The sequence below is a fragment of the Molothrus ater genome, chromosome 1, assembly GCF_012460135.2.
Source record: "Molothrus ater isolate BHLD 08-10-18 breed brown headed cowbird chromosome 1, BPBGC_Mater_1.1, whole genome shotgun sequence".
Taxonomy (NCBI): Eukaryota; Metazoa; Chordata; class Aves; order Passeriformes; family Icteridae; genus Molothrus; species Molothrus ater.
In genome coordinates, this window is record NC_050478.2 from 84,140,087 (window position 1) to 84,155,202 (window position 15,116).

A 15,116-nucleotide genomic window follows, 5' to 3' on the forward strand; every position below is an offset into this window, starting at 1 on the left:
CCAACACTGTACCAGCATACATACCACCACTTTCATTTGAAAGGAAAGACTTTACTGAAGGCTTATGATAATTACTCTCTACATTGTCCCTGAAGTGTGTTGAATGAATCCTGTTGAAAATGCCCCACGTTCAATATGTTGCTCTAAAATGGTTAGCTTAATTACAGTAAACATGTCTTGAAAAAACAAACAGGCAATTGAGTTATGATATGTTGTCAGCCTCTTTTTGGAACATCCCAGCAATTCAAAATAAAAAAAGATATTTAGTTTACTTAGAAGTCTAAACTCACTGAAATTTGACTCGCACAGAGGTAGAACTGTCACTTCTCAAAGAGTTGGAAAGAAGAGAATGTCAACATAAATAAATAATTTTATAAATAAAAAATAAGCCTACAGCTCAGTACCTACAAGAATGACGTTATCTAAACAATAAATAAGGATATTTACCATGCTGGAAGTGGTAGCGATTGAGAAAAACTGCAGGAGACAATTTTAATGAATATCACAATCTGACCTCAAAGGAAGTAGCGCTTGTCAATGTGTATTTTAAAAGCAGGTATATTTTAAAGCACATCACGGAATTATGTTATTTGAATGCATAATCAGGCTGATAAAACTCAACTCCAAAAAGCTGCTATTACAATTTTGTCTATGAGAACAGAAAGTGAGAAGAGGTAAATATAAGAACAAAATTTTAAACACAAATACCTCTTAGCTCCTCTTCACTAAACCGTCAATAACTGTGCTCTTTGCAGGAACTGTCTCTGATCCTGTCCAGTCTGTTTCTCATAAGCCCTGGTCTGTTGCCTCTGCCTCTCAGCTTTCACAGCTGCCATGACTATGGCATGTCTCTTCTTTCCTTCTCTCCAGCCCACAGCACAGGCAGGTGACAGACTCTGCCTGGATGAAGCCCCTTGTATTATGCGCACCTCTACGAACAGCAGCTCTGGGACACAGCAAAGCTCCTCCTTTTGCCCTGCCCTAGGCCAACCTGCACCCTGCCAGAGTCCAGCCCAGCCTGGCACAAGGCCCAAGAGCATCCAAGGACAGCTGGGCACATTGCTGACCTGGCTGCTGCTCTGGGCACAGCTCACTGAACAAACCCATGCTGCTCTCCAGACTGAGATCTCACTCTGCTGTTTCAGCTGGACCCCAAAAGAATGGCAGCACAAATGCTTTTAATTGCCCATAATATTGTTGTCACATCATATAACCCTGCAGAGACTGCTTTGAGTCTTGGCTCACCTTTTTTTCTGTCCCAGGCATACAGCTCCTTTATTCCTAGCTCCTCCAAGGACTTGGTAAGCTCCAGCTCTTCCCCAGTTATGCCATCCCGCAGAAGAACAATGTGCTCTTGGCTGACTTCACACTTCTCACAAATAGCCGGGATGATGCTGTGGAGAGGCACCTCTGGACTAACTCGAACCACAGCCTTCTGTGTCTTCAGGTAGTTCACTACCAGCCTCACAGATTTCTGCAGAAACAAACACAAACTCTCAGTCCCCCTTCTCTGGCAGATAGGCCATCTCACAATGAGAAAAGCACTGGGGATTTCCATGTTGCCTTGACTATTCCTAGGCAAACTTACCCCACCTTGCAAAAAATAATATTTGAAAGAATAACACCTCAGACCTCGCTTCCCACTAAGAAGTCATCCACAAGAACACATGCAGAAGGAAAAGGAATCAGAGGCAGATGTAATGTAAAAGTTTACAAGTCCCACTTTGAAAGGTGGGAGAGTATAATTAGATATAGTTATTAGAACAATAAAAAAAATTTCAGCAAACATTTGGAAAATAGCTACTCCTTAATCTTCACTTTATCTTGAAATACATTTATTAATGATGAGCCTTCTCCCATATCTTCAATGAAGCTGTTGCACAGAATATCACCAAAACACTATCTCCACACAACCCCACTCCCATTTCAGCCATTACTGCAATTTTGAATTGCCCTAATCTTCAGATTTCCATCTATCCAACCACATGCAACATACCATTTTGTCTAAATGTCTAGACTAGCCTCTACTAATCTACATGCAAAACATTATTAGTTAAGCTAGTAAAGCAGGTTATAATCAATCCCAAGTCTTTCCCATCTGGTTCAAAGATGGAAAGATTGGAAGAACTGAAATCATAGGAATGGAATGATGTTCCACAGCATCATTTTAGCCCTCCAGAGTACTGACCTCAGGGACCCTTGGCAGAGGTCTCTTTGCCTTCTCTTCAGGAATCTTCTCTTTCAGAAGTACTGTCTGTACATCCAGTGCTCCTATCAAAGTGTTTGGCTTGTAACTCAGAACTTGTTGAGTTCCCGAAGACTTTAGTTCAAGACTATGTTGAGATGGATTTAAGCGATACTGGCTGCATAAATCAACCAATACATCCATCACAGCTTTACTACAAGGAAGAAGAATTCACTGTTAGCATGAGAAAAAAAAACATAGCCAGAAAATTTACCTCAGTTTTAAGATGGGGGATAAAAGACAACACCAGCTGTGGATGTGCCTCAACTTACCATCTTTGGGAGAGAACAGTCTAGTGCTTTGAAATGTTAAACAGATCAGATAAAATGATAGGAATTAAATATATTCACACTTCAGTGTCTGTTTATGAGCTCACAACTAACTGTTCAGTATCAAGCAGACAGCAGAGCCAATCATAGCACTTACAAACATCAGCCAAGTGCAGACAAAGTGCATCTTATTTACTTCCAGACCACAGACGACAGAATATTCTGAGTTAGAAGTGATTCTTAAGGATCCAACAAGTCCAACTCTTAAGTGAATGGTCCATATGGGAATTGAACCCACAATCTTGGTGTTATTAAGCACCATGCTCTAACTGAGGGTCATAATGTACTAAATCCATACATTAAATGCTCCAGTTCAAATTCCGTTCATTAATGTGAAGACAAGATATGAGTAGATGATGAACTCACAGTCTGGTAAACTCCACCTAGATCTGAACAATCACATAACCCAAAATGGAGTACTTAAATTTGGAACAAATGGTAGATAGGGTTTATTTTTCTACATGACTTCCCCACATCCATTAGACACCAGCTATATTTTCCAGTACAAGAGATCCTGTCCATATTTATTTTGGTGACAATATTAAACCTGTACAAAACCATCTAGTTTTGAGTGTCCCCATTATCAGCAAGTTTACTGCAGTATGATTCTTAAAACATGAAGTTTTAAGAGAGTCAGCAACTGTCCCTCTCATTTCGTGCCTCTCCACAGAAGTACTCTATTCTGTATCAAGAACTCAGTATTCACTGGAGCTTGATACTGCCTAATGCAGCAGATTTGAACTGTGCTCCCCCACACTCCAGAAATTCTCCTCTGTAACAGTAAGGAAGGGTTCTTTCATTTTCATAGCCTTCCCCTCAAAAACTCTGTACAGAATCAGAGAAAATAGGCTTATTAAAACTGGTCATTTTTCTCAAAAGTTTTGGTTTCACAAACCAGTCTGTCACCAATAAAAGAATGTAAGCTAAAAAAAATTTACCAGCTGTAGCTGGAACCTGCCACATACAGTGGGATATCTGTCTTGTAGCAGAAGAGAAAAAAAAATGCACAGACAGCAAATTTGCCAAAATAACTGGCACTCCTTTTAATGTTTAAACTGGAAAAACTGTATACAGATTCAAAATTCAAGCAAATTCAAAGAAAATAAAATCTTCCACAGGTTGTTAGCTAGCACCGTTACATCTGTAGCTCAAGAATTACCCTTTAAACTGCAAGCTGTTGGCATCTGGGAAACTACTCCGTGGAGGGCCAACAATCTTCTTTCTATAGGTATGTTGCTGTCCAGCAACTGCTCAAGAAGTTGGTGAAGAATGTTGGAGGGCTAATGGCAAAGACAACAAAAATGGAAAACTAGAGCAATTCCTTATTACCTGGTAGGTGACAGCTCCTCTCATGCAAGAGAAGAGGAAGGACCTCCATTACAGTAACCTTTTCCAAGTTTAACTGAGTTACACAGTGTGACCTGGGAAAGTGGCAAGCGTGGGAAATTTGAAATAACATGATCTCACTGAAAAGGGAAGAACTCAGAATATGATAACTGAAGATCACATAAGGAAAACAGATGCCATTAATATGTATATGATGCTTCAGAACAGAGTGCACTGTGGCAACTGCTAACATACAGAGCACAAATACAAATGTGTAGCATCCAAATCAAAACTGTATCAGCTCATTTCATAATGACTTATTCTGACACAATCTACAAGTTGAAAACATCTGTGTTTCACAAGTATGTTTAATTCATATGCTCCACACCACAAACCAACAGACATTTACAGCTACTCAGTACAAACTACAGAAGAATCCCACCTACACCAGTATTTACATGAATACTCATTAAACTGTGCAGTGCACACTTTTTTAAAGTGCTTATCAGGCCTCCTGATACAGATCTCAACTTGTCTGTTTACAGACATATTTTTTTAAACTAAAATTTGCATGTGTTTGCTTTCCCTCAGCATTCTTACTATTGTTTCAGAGAAAATGAAATAACCTGGCAGAATCATAGTACACAGTGTCCTATGTGCTTGAAATTTATATTTGAAGTGGAACAGTACTATATTTCTGCAGTACATAATACTGTGATAATTCATTCAGATTTGGATAGTTATCTTGCCTCTTGAAAAAGTATTTGTAAAGAGAAGATAGTTCATCAAAATAACAATTTATGATTTCACACATACACCACTGAAATTATAAAATATATTCAGTAGCAACAGTACCACAACTATAATATGATCAGAATCCACACCAGCCATCAGAGAAAATAAATTACAGACAATCGTGCAACTTGAACAAATTTGTCTGGACAATAGAAAATACAAAAATCCAGCCAAATCTAAGGTTTCACCTTATTGCTGATAATGAACAGGCATGCATTAAACATAACATTTAAGGAAGTCTACAACATGCCACCCTGTGCCATGCTGCTCAGAATACACAATTGTTCCATGAAAAGCATCCTTCATCGGCACCTTTTGAAAGTACAGCTGAAGTTTTTGAAAAAGCTTCAAAGCAAATTGCATGCTCTTTAAAAAATGTAAAGTCAGGGAAAATTTTTCACAAAACTTCTGAAGTGTAAAGAACAAAAATAAGAAGCAGGGAGAGAGAAAAGGAGGAAAGCAGAGGAATTCCACAAAGTTCAAAATCCTTGTGTTTCAATCGAAGTAAGAGAGCTGGGAAACCCTTGCAATGAAGTTATTCTTATATCAGATTTCCATGGCATCAACTTGAAAAAATTTCCTTCTAAACCATAATACAGTTCAGCTTGATTTTAAATGAGAGTTTTATTTCAAGTACGTCCATGTATATTCTACACACATAAGAGAGTCACTAAACACAGCAAGAGAATAGTAATTGACTAATCTAAACCAACTTTTCTTTCTAACCTTGGGCTGAATATGGCTCTTGGAAGATGAAAAGATTCAATCCTTCCTTTGCTTCCATCTTGTTCCACACAGATCTCCACTTTTTATTAACCTGCTTGGACATCTAGTAGAGAACATACTCTGCTTTGAAATTCAGGCAGGTCTTAAATCTAAACCTGAAAAGAAGTTAAATACGTCCTGCCTTTCTAACTACTCAGCTAAGAAATACCTTACTTTTTCATTTTAGCATGATGTTGCTGAAATTTTTGGTGGAGTGACCAAACACTACATAATAGACACACCAAAGGTTTATGACTGACAAGCAAATACTAGAGCACAGAAACAAAACTGGAGAGAGAACACAATTTAAGACTCGTACAAGAAGGTTGGTATGACTATTCTTACAAAGGAAAATACTTTGTCTCTATTTTGATATTTCATTACTAAGCTGTTTGACATTTAATGCCAATTCTGAACAGTAAAGGATAACTACTTTGTCAGCAATACTTATCATGCTGATCCAGTTCGACCAGACTGCTTGTTTCCTGCTGTTCTCCAGTAAAATGCAGCAGATGCTTATGGTTTTTAGGAAGTATAAAACAACTGAGATGTTTTGGGTATGGTTTGGCTTGACCTCCTTGGATCACACAGAGAAATACATTTTAAAACATACCCTTGTCCAGCTAAAAATAAATGTGCAGGGTAAAGTTGTATTCTCTCAAACAATTTTCTTTTTTATCTTCTACTTTCATGTTACAAATGGTGTCCAGTACCTAAACAGGTCTAGGAGAAAGCTGGAGAGGGACTTGTCACAAGAGCATGTGGTGACAGAACAAGGGCTAAAAGTTTAAAACTAAGAGTAGGCTTAGATTAGATATTAGGAAGAAATTCTTGACTGTGAGAGTGGTGAAGCACAGGAACTGGTCCAGAGAAGCTGTGGATGCCCCATCCCTGGAAGCATGGGAGACCAGGTTGGATGTGGCTCTGAGCAAGTCCCTGGTGCATGGCAGGGAGAGTAGAATTAGATGGTCTTTAAGGTTCTTCTAACCCAAACTATTCTGTGATTCCATGGTTTAAAAAAAATTAAAAATAGTCTTAAACTGGAGGAAAGGATCTTCTTTATTTAGGTCAATGTCAAATATGCATTAAGAATCTGCATTAGCAATTGACTGGAAAAGAAAGTAATACTGTAAAGGGAATGGATGACCCAAAATCTTTAATTCTTTCACTATTCTCATTTAAACTAGAAAATAGCATCAGTCTTTATCTTTGCATGCTCCAAAGTACAGCAGGCACTTAATGAAAAGATTACCACTTTTTCTACACAAACAAAATGTACACACTAAGTACTAATCTGTATCCAAAAAAGTTCAGGAAATGTGATAAATAAGACACTTATAAATGTTTTCTATTTCTTTTCTTAACTTGCTCCTGTATATTTGGCTCTTATTTTCCACAACTGAGCAAATCCACAGAAGGAACATCAAGATGATACATGAGACAGAGGACTGGATTTTTTGAGTCTTAGAACAAGAAAGGTGAAGAAAGACCTTGCTACTGTCTGTAAGTAGGAACTATAGGGTTACAGAGACAGACTCTTCTTGACTGTGAAGAGCAAGAGACAAGTGCTGAATAGGAAATTCCATTTAGATACAAGTAAACATATTGTCTCCAAAAAGATGGTTCCAGCCCTGGAAAAGAGGTGCAGAAAAATCCAGAAACCTCCTCTCTGAAGTATTAAAACTTCCAACTTGCCTAGAGACTGTGTGTTCCAGGGGCCCCTTTCAACACAAATTCTAGTACAACTTTCTCCCCCTCCCCCTTAGCCTACACTGAACAACTGTACTATAGACCTGACTCTTATTCAGTATTTAGTTAAACTATTTTTTAAGCCTTTTGCCATGTGCCCTGTTTATCTTCTTCTGACAACACCTCTTGAATGTTTTATCAACCTGACTGATTTCATACATTGAATCTTTCCTGAAACACTGTTCTGTACGTTGAGCTATAAGCCTACAATAAAGAGACTGAAAATATGTGAGAATATTCTTTCTGAATATTCTGATATTACTCTGTACTGAACTCTGTCCTCCAATATTTGCAGAATCAGACTACAGCTTTGGCTAGTTTACTACTACTTCCAGTGTCCTGCTCTATGTTCATCATATGTATGAGAGAATTTGTGTAACATGTAAGATGCAGGAGCAACAACTTTCCAGTTTACTTTTCAGCATATTGGTCATCCATGTGTTGACAACTTCAAAACAAACCTCACTTAGCTTCAAACATCCCCATTTTTCTACAGTGCTTTTCAAATACTACTGAGTTCCAAGCTGCTGTGTTAATGAATTTATCTGTGTTAATCAGGAAGTCCTCCTCAGTGCCACCAAGTGTGAACAGAGATGCATTACCCCTTTATTTATGGGTTACCCATTGAAAATATTACCTCTGAGAATCATGAAGAGAACACTGATAACTTGGGAGCTTTTCCAGTTGTTTTCCATCTAAATGTCTACCCACCACCTCTCTCAGACCTGTTAACTGTTTGTGTGGATGTGCTACAGATCTACATGCATAAAATGTGTAAGTGGCCAATGCTTTACCTATCCTTTCAGAACATCAGTCAGTGCTCATACCCAAGTACAAACACAGAATAGTGTTTCCCTCCTTTTCAAAGGGAAGTAGGCTAACAGTTTTTCATGAATAGTTCTACATGTCTTATAGCAGAGTTCCCAGGGATCAAGTCCTTCAAAAAGAAAACTGTTTATACTATTTTATCGCTGCACACACTCCCTAATGATTCAGCTTTGTACTAAAATCTGTGCTACACATTTTCAAATTCCCAAACAAATTGTGTGTTACAAGATGGCAATAAACCGTTAGAGAGACTGTCAGCTTGAGTTAACTTTTATAAATAAAACAATTTCAAGGTTCCAGATTGCAATAAAATATCTTTAAATAGTTCAAACTTTTTTTCTTAACATGTCTTCAAGAAACCTTAATGAGAACATTCTGCCCTTCTGCTGATATTTGCAGGAACTTTTTACATAGAGAACAAAGTTAAATTACAACATGTTGCTTTGCCTACATACAATGAACAAATTGAAAGGCGTAATTTTTACTTTTAGTTCACTTATAACAATCTTAAGTGATACTAATTATCTACAGTATTTATATTTTCAAATATAATCCAGTGTACTTCATTGTTCTGTGGACTGCTTTCCAAAAATTACAGAATAATTTTTCATTATGAACATGCCCAGGGCAAAGATTTGCAAATTTTTTTGAAACAGAAAAGTTATTTCCCCAGGGTAGCCAAATGGAGATTCTGCAGAAAACAGTTTTAATGATGGCAACAAAAATAATGAAGATTTAAAGCAGTATAAACAACAGCAGATTTTTCTGAAATGTCCTTCCATGATATCATCACAGATAAAGAGTGAGCAGGGAAAATAATTCATTACCTGTACTGGCTCTTACTCTTGCCACAAACTTAAAAAAAAAAAAAAAAAGGCAAAAAACCACCACATTTTATAAGATCCAGTAACTTCATAATTTAATGTTTACCCCCTAAGTATCATTGTATTTCATAGCTGTTTAGATTCCAATACCAAAACAATGCAAGAAGTTGAAAAAACCTGGGCTTTCCCCCAAACCTGGAGACTTCAGACAGTTCATCCCCTAAAAGTTTCAGATAATCTTGACATTTTTCATTATTCTACATACCTAAAAACAAAGCCAGGGCTAATGTACAGAAAATGCATCTTCCAGTGATTAGAAAGAACAGCAGCACACATGAGGTCTGTTCATAGACTGATGCCACTGTAATACAGGGCTTATTACAGAATATTCTTTTCTCATTTCATAGCTTGTTAGGGGAATTAATCTTCCTTTCTCAGTTTCTGTCATCTTCCACTTCCCACAGCTGGCTATCAGTGTCACTAACTTCTCCACTTCAAGTCTTGAAGACAGCATGCAGGGGGAACAGCCACAGCCTAGGTTAGGCACCAGTGATGTGCAGATTTGCACATTAACACAGGCAGGAATTTAATTGCCACCTAAATCAGAGGCCTATACCTATCACGCAGACCCTGAGAGAAATTAGCACCTTCACAGACAAAGAGAACATTTTAGTTGCTTAGAATGCTTAATGCAGATGATATAAATAACTTCACAGAAATGCGGGAAGTTTCATATTTGCCATTTCTTTCAGGTTTTTGTCCATAGACTAAAGACTCTAATAAACAAAACAGTCTCAGTGTATGGGACACGTAATGATAAACACTTGTGTGAGACATAGAATATTTACTGTACAGGGACTTTCTACTTGCTCTTTGCTCCTGTAGCTTTTACATTCTTCAAAAAGTCACAATAAAACGCCACTCATAGCACTCTTGGACTGCTTGCTTTGGAGAGGAAAAATGTTTCTAACCTTATGGCAATTATCTATGTCTCAGTACAAAATGCTGCATGAATATTAATGTCTTGTCAGCTCCCAGATGGCTTGCATTTGCCAATGAAATACCACCTTTCTTTGGGCTCTAATGGCCAGTGAGTTTCATGTCCTGTTCCACTTACCAGGCCTGCTCTCTTCTTTCTCTGATTAAGTCCAAATCTCCCTATAAGAACTCTATCACTACACGTATTATCTGAGAGCTCTGGTAAGTGCTGCTTTCCTTTCAAACCTTTAACATCACTCTGGCTTTGGGGTAGACACCCACAAGTTGCACTATCTTCCAAGAGTAGATAAATGTATGTTAGTTTCTATAAGAAAAGTAGGGGGAAGAAAGAAGTCCCAGACACCAAATAGCAGTTTACACATCCTCCTCAGCCACCGAAATATACTATGAGGGAAACAGTCAACACAGACTAGCATATGAGACAGAAAGTAGTTCTGCTGGAATGCAGACTAACTACTGAAAGCATTAATTTTAAAATAAACACAGAATCTGATTTACCAATAGGCAGCTACATTTCACAGTTGAGACGGCCACGATATACAAAGCGTCATCATACAATATCACAAAGCATCAGCCCAAACAGAATAACACCACTTCAGAAATGTTCAAGAATCTGCTCTTTTTTTGCTTTTCAGCCCAATCTTTTATACCCTTCATTTTACATGCCTTACACCTGTGAGCCCTCTGCACACTTTGTGGTTGGTCAGTGCACCTCAGCACTCCATGTCCCATTACCTTCAATGCTGCTCACCTGTCCTGCACAGCTGTAGCCCATTGGGGATGAGGCTCCACTGCAGCCCCACTCCCAATTACCACAAACTGTGTGCCTACACCTATACACCTTTTGAATGTGGTCTTACACTTCCTACAGTTTCCTGACTACTCCTGACCACAACATTGTTTGCTATGGTTTCATCAGAGTCTTGTTTGTATTTTTGAAACTTCTCTGTACTATTTCCTAAAGTAATATCTTTTTCTTTCAAAACAATTTACACAAAAAGAACGAGGATAAAGAAGAGCTCCCACAGTGAAGAGAATTATCTCAAAATTACCTTTCCAATAAAATTTGCTCTTGATTGTACCCAGTAAGTAACACAGAAAATCCCTGTCTCTTTCCATGGGAAAAAGAATACACTTTTATATATAAAAAGCTTCCTAAATACGAGCAGATGCTTTTCTGTCTACACAACTGCACTGTAATTGTGAAGGCGGGTTCTCTGAATGCGATGAATCATCCATCTTCCGAGCCTGCTTCCTGGCATGCCTCCAGGCACTCATACTGTCAGGACTGTTTGCCAGCAGCACCTAGTTTCACTGCAGCAAGCCCACTCTGGATTATGAGATGTGATGCAACCTAAGCACAGTGACACTACATGAAAGGGATAGATCCATAGACGTACTGATCCATGGGGAAAAGAGGGACACAATAGCTGCTAAATCCTTCTTGCCCCAGAAGAGAGGATCCTTTATAATTGGTTCTCAGGACTCTGGTGCAACAGCTGCTTAAAATGCAGAGAAAAGCATGACAGAGAAGCCCCATAAACTCAGAAGAACAGCACCACCAAGCATCCCATGGGGAACAAAAGGCTTCAAAAAGTGAGAGCTAATCAAAGCCTTACCTTCCTTGCACTGTGCACTTCTGCTCCACTCCACTGGGTAAAACAACTGTGAAGTCCACCAGCCTGTTTATCATGTTCTCCTTCATGCTCACAAGGTTCTGATCCGAAATTACAGATGTCTCTGCAGGTGACTTGGGCTCACTTTGAATTCTACTTGCTGCAGAAGGTTGATTTGGTGGAGGGGGAGCACGAGCTTTCATTCTTTTCCTTGAGAAAGAAAGGTAAGAAGAAAATTAATAATTTCTTCCAAGAAAATCCACACACATTACTAAGAAATATATGTTCATTTGCCCATAATCTCAGACTGTTTTAAAAAGTTCCTTTAATGCAAGTAATTTTTTTCTTCATCATTAACTTTTTCAGTGGAGTTGCACTTTTATTTTTACCTCCTCTCTAAAAATACGCTAATTTTTTAATGATGCACTCACTCCTACTGTTTGCTTTCCATGCCCCAGGGGATGAATCAGTTCCATAATTAGGATATGATATAATCGTTTTTCTGTCGAGTACGAAGCATACTCCTATGAAGTGAGAAACAGAAATGTTGGGTCCAGTCCAGACCTGACTCAAGAAAGAGTTGTATTTACGTACATGAATGTTTCCTCCAAGTCAGAATGGCAGCAGTGGAAGCAGGGTGAGGTTTCATTCAGCTATATTTGGGTTCCACAATATTACTCTACTTGAAACATTGTCTCTTCCTCTGCTCTAAGTTAGTAGTATTAAATCTGGCTCATCATACTTCATAGGGAAGCACCATGAAAAGGTCAACTGTGAATGATATCACTTCTTATCATGTAACACCAAAACTATAGCTCTTTGAAAAGCACCCTGAAAGGAACTCATTCTTCAGTAGCAGGCTATGCACCATGTGTGATATACAGAAAAGCTGCATCACCTTGCACCAAGCAAGCAGCGTGCTTTACAGAGATATAAACCCACCACAGACTTGAAGTTTACTTCTTTGGCAAGCTGCCAGACAGATAAGCAACATATGTGTGCTGTTAAACTTCTGAATAGCTGGCCTCATACCAAACACGTCTAAGAGGATTAACTCTGATGATTAATACTCCAGTGACCTCTTCTGACTAGATTTACGCTTAGTTTAAGTCAGATTTTAGTGTAACAGATGGAAAAAGCAGTAAAATATTTACTCAGAAATTATTGTGGAGGCCTACCGCCTGCATTTTGTTAATCTGCCTGTTTTTAGGGTGCAGGAAGAGATTATGATTCTTCACACGATTTTCGCCCTGCAAACAATATGAACTGAGGTCCAGATAGGAAAAGTACAGAAAAAGCACTCTAATTCTTAAAAGCCGGAAAAGCTTAGTGGTCAAATCAGCCAAGGGCAAAACTGTGTATAGGGGGAAAAAAAAACAAAACCTGACTGAAATAGCAAATCAAACTCTTCTTTAATAAGAGATAACCCCTATTCTCACAGATAAAAAGGCTAAACAGAGTTTGGATAATCAGTGTAAGCTCCTGGCAGAATCAAAAAGTAACAGCTTTATCACATTAACAAAAATACCCAAACCAAACCAACCAACCAACCAACAAGAAAAAAAGGGTTCAGAGGTAGTCCAAACCCTCCATACTTTGTAATCAGTATTTGCATTTGACCAACAATTTCTGTGACACGTCTCAACTTGCAAAAATTCTTTATACTTTCTTGAAAATTCTCATTTCAGTGAGACCTCAACAAGGCAGTGGTAAATCAGCAGTGATGAAGATACTGCCTTTCCTTCCCTGTGGGCATAACAAATAGCATTCTCTTCAGATATGCAGGGAGAGGTACTGCCTTATTTACTAGTATAGAGAAATTTCTCTTTCATCAGAAATTTTCTTGAACATTCCATTTTTATTCTATATACACTGAGTGAGGCATGAAGTCATCAGTCACTAACTTGCAGCTCCTATGCTCCTCCCCGGTGATAAGTTCAGAGCATTGACAAGTAATTAACTAGCTTGGTTCTCCATGAACCAAACTCAATTTATTTGTCTATTGAAGAAAAAAAAAATTTGGATTCATCTTCTCCTCAGGTCCTTTTATATTTAGCTACAGTTGTTATTTGTAAGCAGGTGGTGAGAGACGGGAATTTTGCATACATCCAGACTCATGGCAAAACCGCCTTACAATCATACAGTTTAAGAACTTCACATCGATTTACAAGTCACGTAACTCTTGCCTTTCATAATACCAACTACTTCAACAGAAGTAGCTATAGAGCTACTATAAACTATAACTTGTTTCTTAAAACAAGCTTTTATTTTTTGTTCTTGTGGCTTGTTCTATAATGCGGGAGCTAATTCCAACACATTGCATCTGACAAAGTACCAAAGGGGGTAGAAAGAAAAGAAGCAGGCAAGTGTTCTGAGCCTGGCAGAACTAGTTTTAATTATGATTTACCTCATAAATTCCAGATCTCACAGTGAAAAAAGGTAGAAGAAATAAAGCAATGGTAATAAAATAATCATGAAAATGAAATTAGCTGAAGCTGTAGACACTTGAAACTTCAGAGAAAAAGTGAAGAAGGACTGAGTTTTGAAGCTAGTGAAGGAGCTGGAAGTAAATTGGGACTATGCTACACAAGGCGTCTGTTCCCTGGTGATAACATAAACCTGCCTGAGGTTTTCTATGGGAACAGAAAAACAAGGTCAGACACTTTATTGAGAGTGTGATTTTTATCTTTTTAATATATTTTAAAAAACTTTTAAGTACTCCTCAGCCAATCCTGCAGTTACAGACCTTGTATGAAACCGCTTGAGGCTGGGGGTGAGAGTAGGGCAGTGTGTGCAGTGTGTCAGCAAATCAGGCATCACACCAAAAAAAGCATCAGCCATACATTGACCAGCAATACTCACTTTAACTCCACATAACATCTAACAATGCTACTCTTTTTGGCATTATGCAGACAAGGCCTTTCAGATACTACAATCCTCCTTTTCTTTTGTGCAGAAAGGACAGGGCAGGTCTGCTTCCTTCAGGGACATCAGAGAAAGGAAAAGGAAAAACATTCCCACTGCAGTCTCTCTAACCTAGCAACAGTTCAGGTGACCTCATACGAACTTTTCCACAATAGTGATTTACATATTCTCACTGTGACTGCTTGAAATTCCTGGTTTTCAACATTTTCCAAATGACAGATCTCAAACTATTTCAGTGGAAGCAGATCCCTTTGCAGTTCACATGTGTGGAGTGATATGTCACACAGATTTGCATTTTCTAGCCAACTTTCTGAAACATCTCTGTAGGATAATGTAGCTACATGAATCAGAGACTGAAATCCACAGATCTAGCTCTACCTTGGATCTGACATGAGCAGCTGCTTTTTCTGACATGCTCCAGCAACTGCAGTCAGAAGCTGCCTAGAAGCCTGTTAATACTATTGAATGTGAGTGAGAAAAAGAATTACTCTTTCTTTGTCAGAGCAACAATGGTTATAGACAACAACACAAAAGCACTCCATAATAAAAGCCTTATTGTGACCCCACAAAAATAATGCACAAAGAAAGTGAGTGATTTAAAAGCCTGTTTTAAGCAAGGGAAGAAAGGGTACTTTCCATGCTATAACCACAACATACTATAAAAAAGTTGCATGCCATTCTTCAGTGTCAGATAAATTCAACCTAAATTTAGTTC

General features: G+C 38.3%; 1 protein-coding gene across 2 annotated transcripts in view; it reads right to left on the reverse strand.

The window, feature by feature from the left end:
- Positions 1-15,116, reverse strand: part of LOC118701433 (protein cordon-bleu-like) — a 119,881-nt gene that overhangs the window by 58,351 nt on the left and 46,414 nt on the right. For both annotated transcript variants that reach the window (XM_054515072.1, XM_036406056.2), the window contains exons 2-4: positions 11,480-11,686; positions 2,189-2,399; positions 1,246-1,474 (exon numbers count right to left, since the gene is read on the reverse strand). In XM_054515072.1, the coding sequence (XP_054371047.1) occupies positions 1,246-1,474; positions 2,189-2,399; positions 11,480-11,686 (647 nt within the window). The remainder of the gene's footprint in view (positions 1-1,245; positions 1,475-2,188; positions 2,400-11,479; positions 11,687-15,116) is intronic.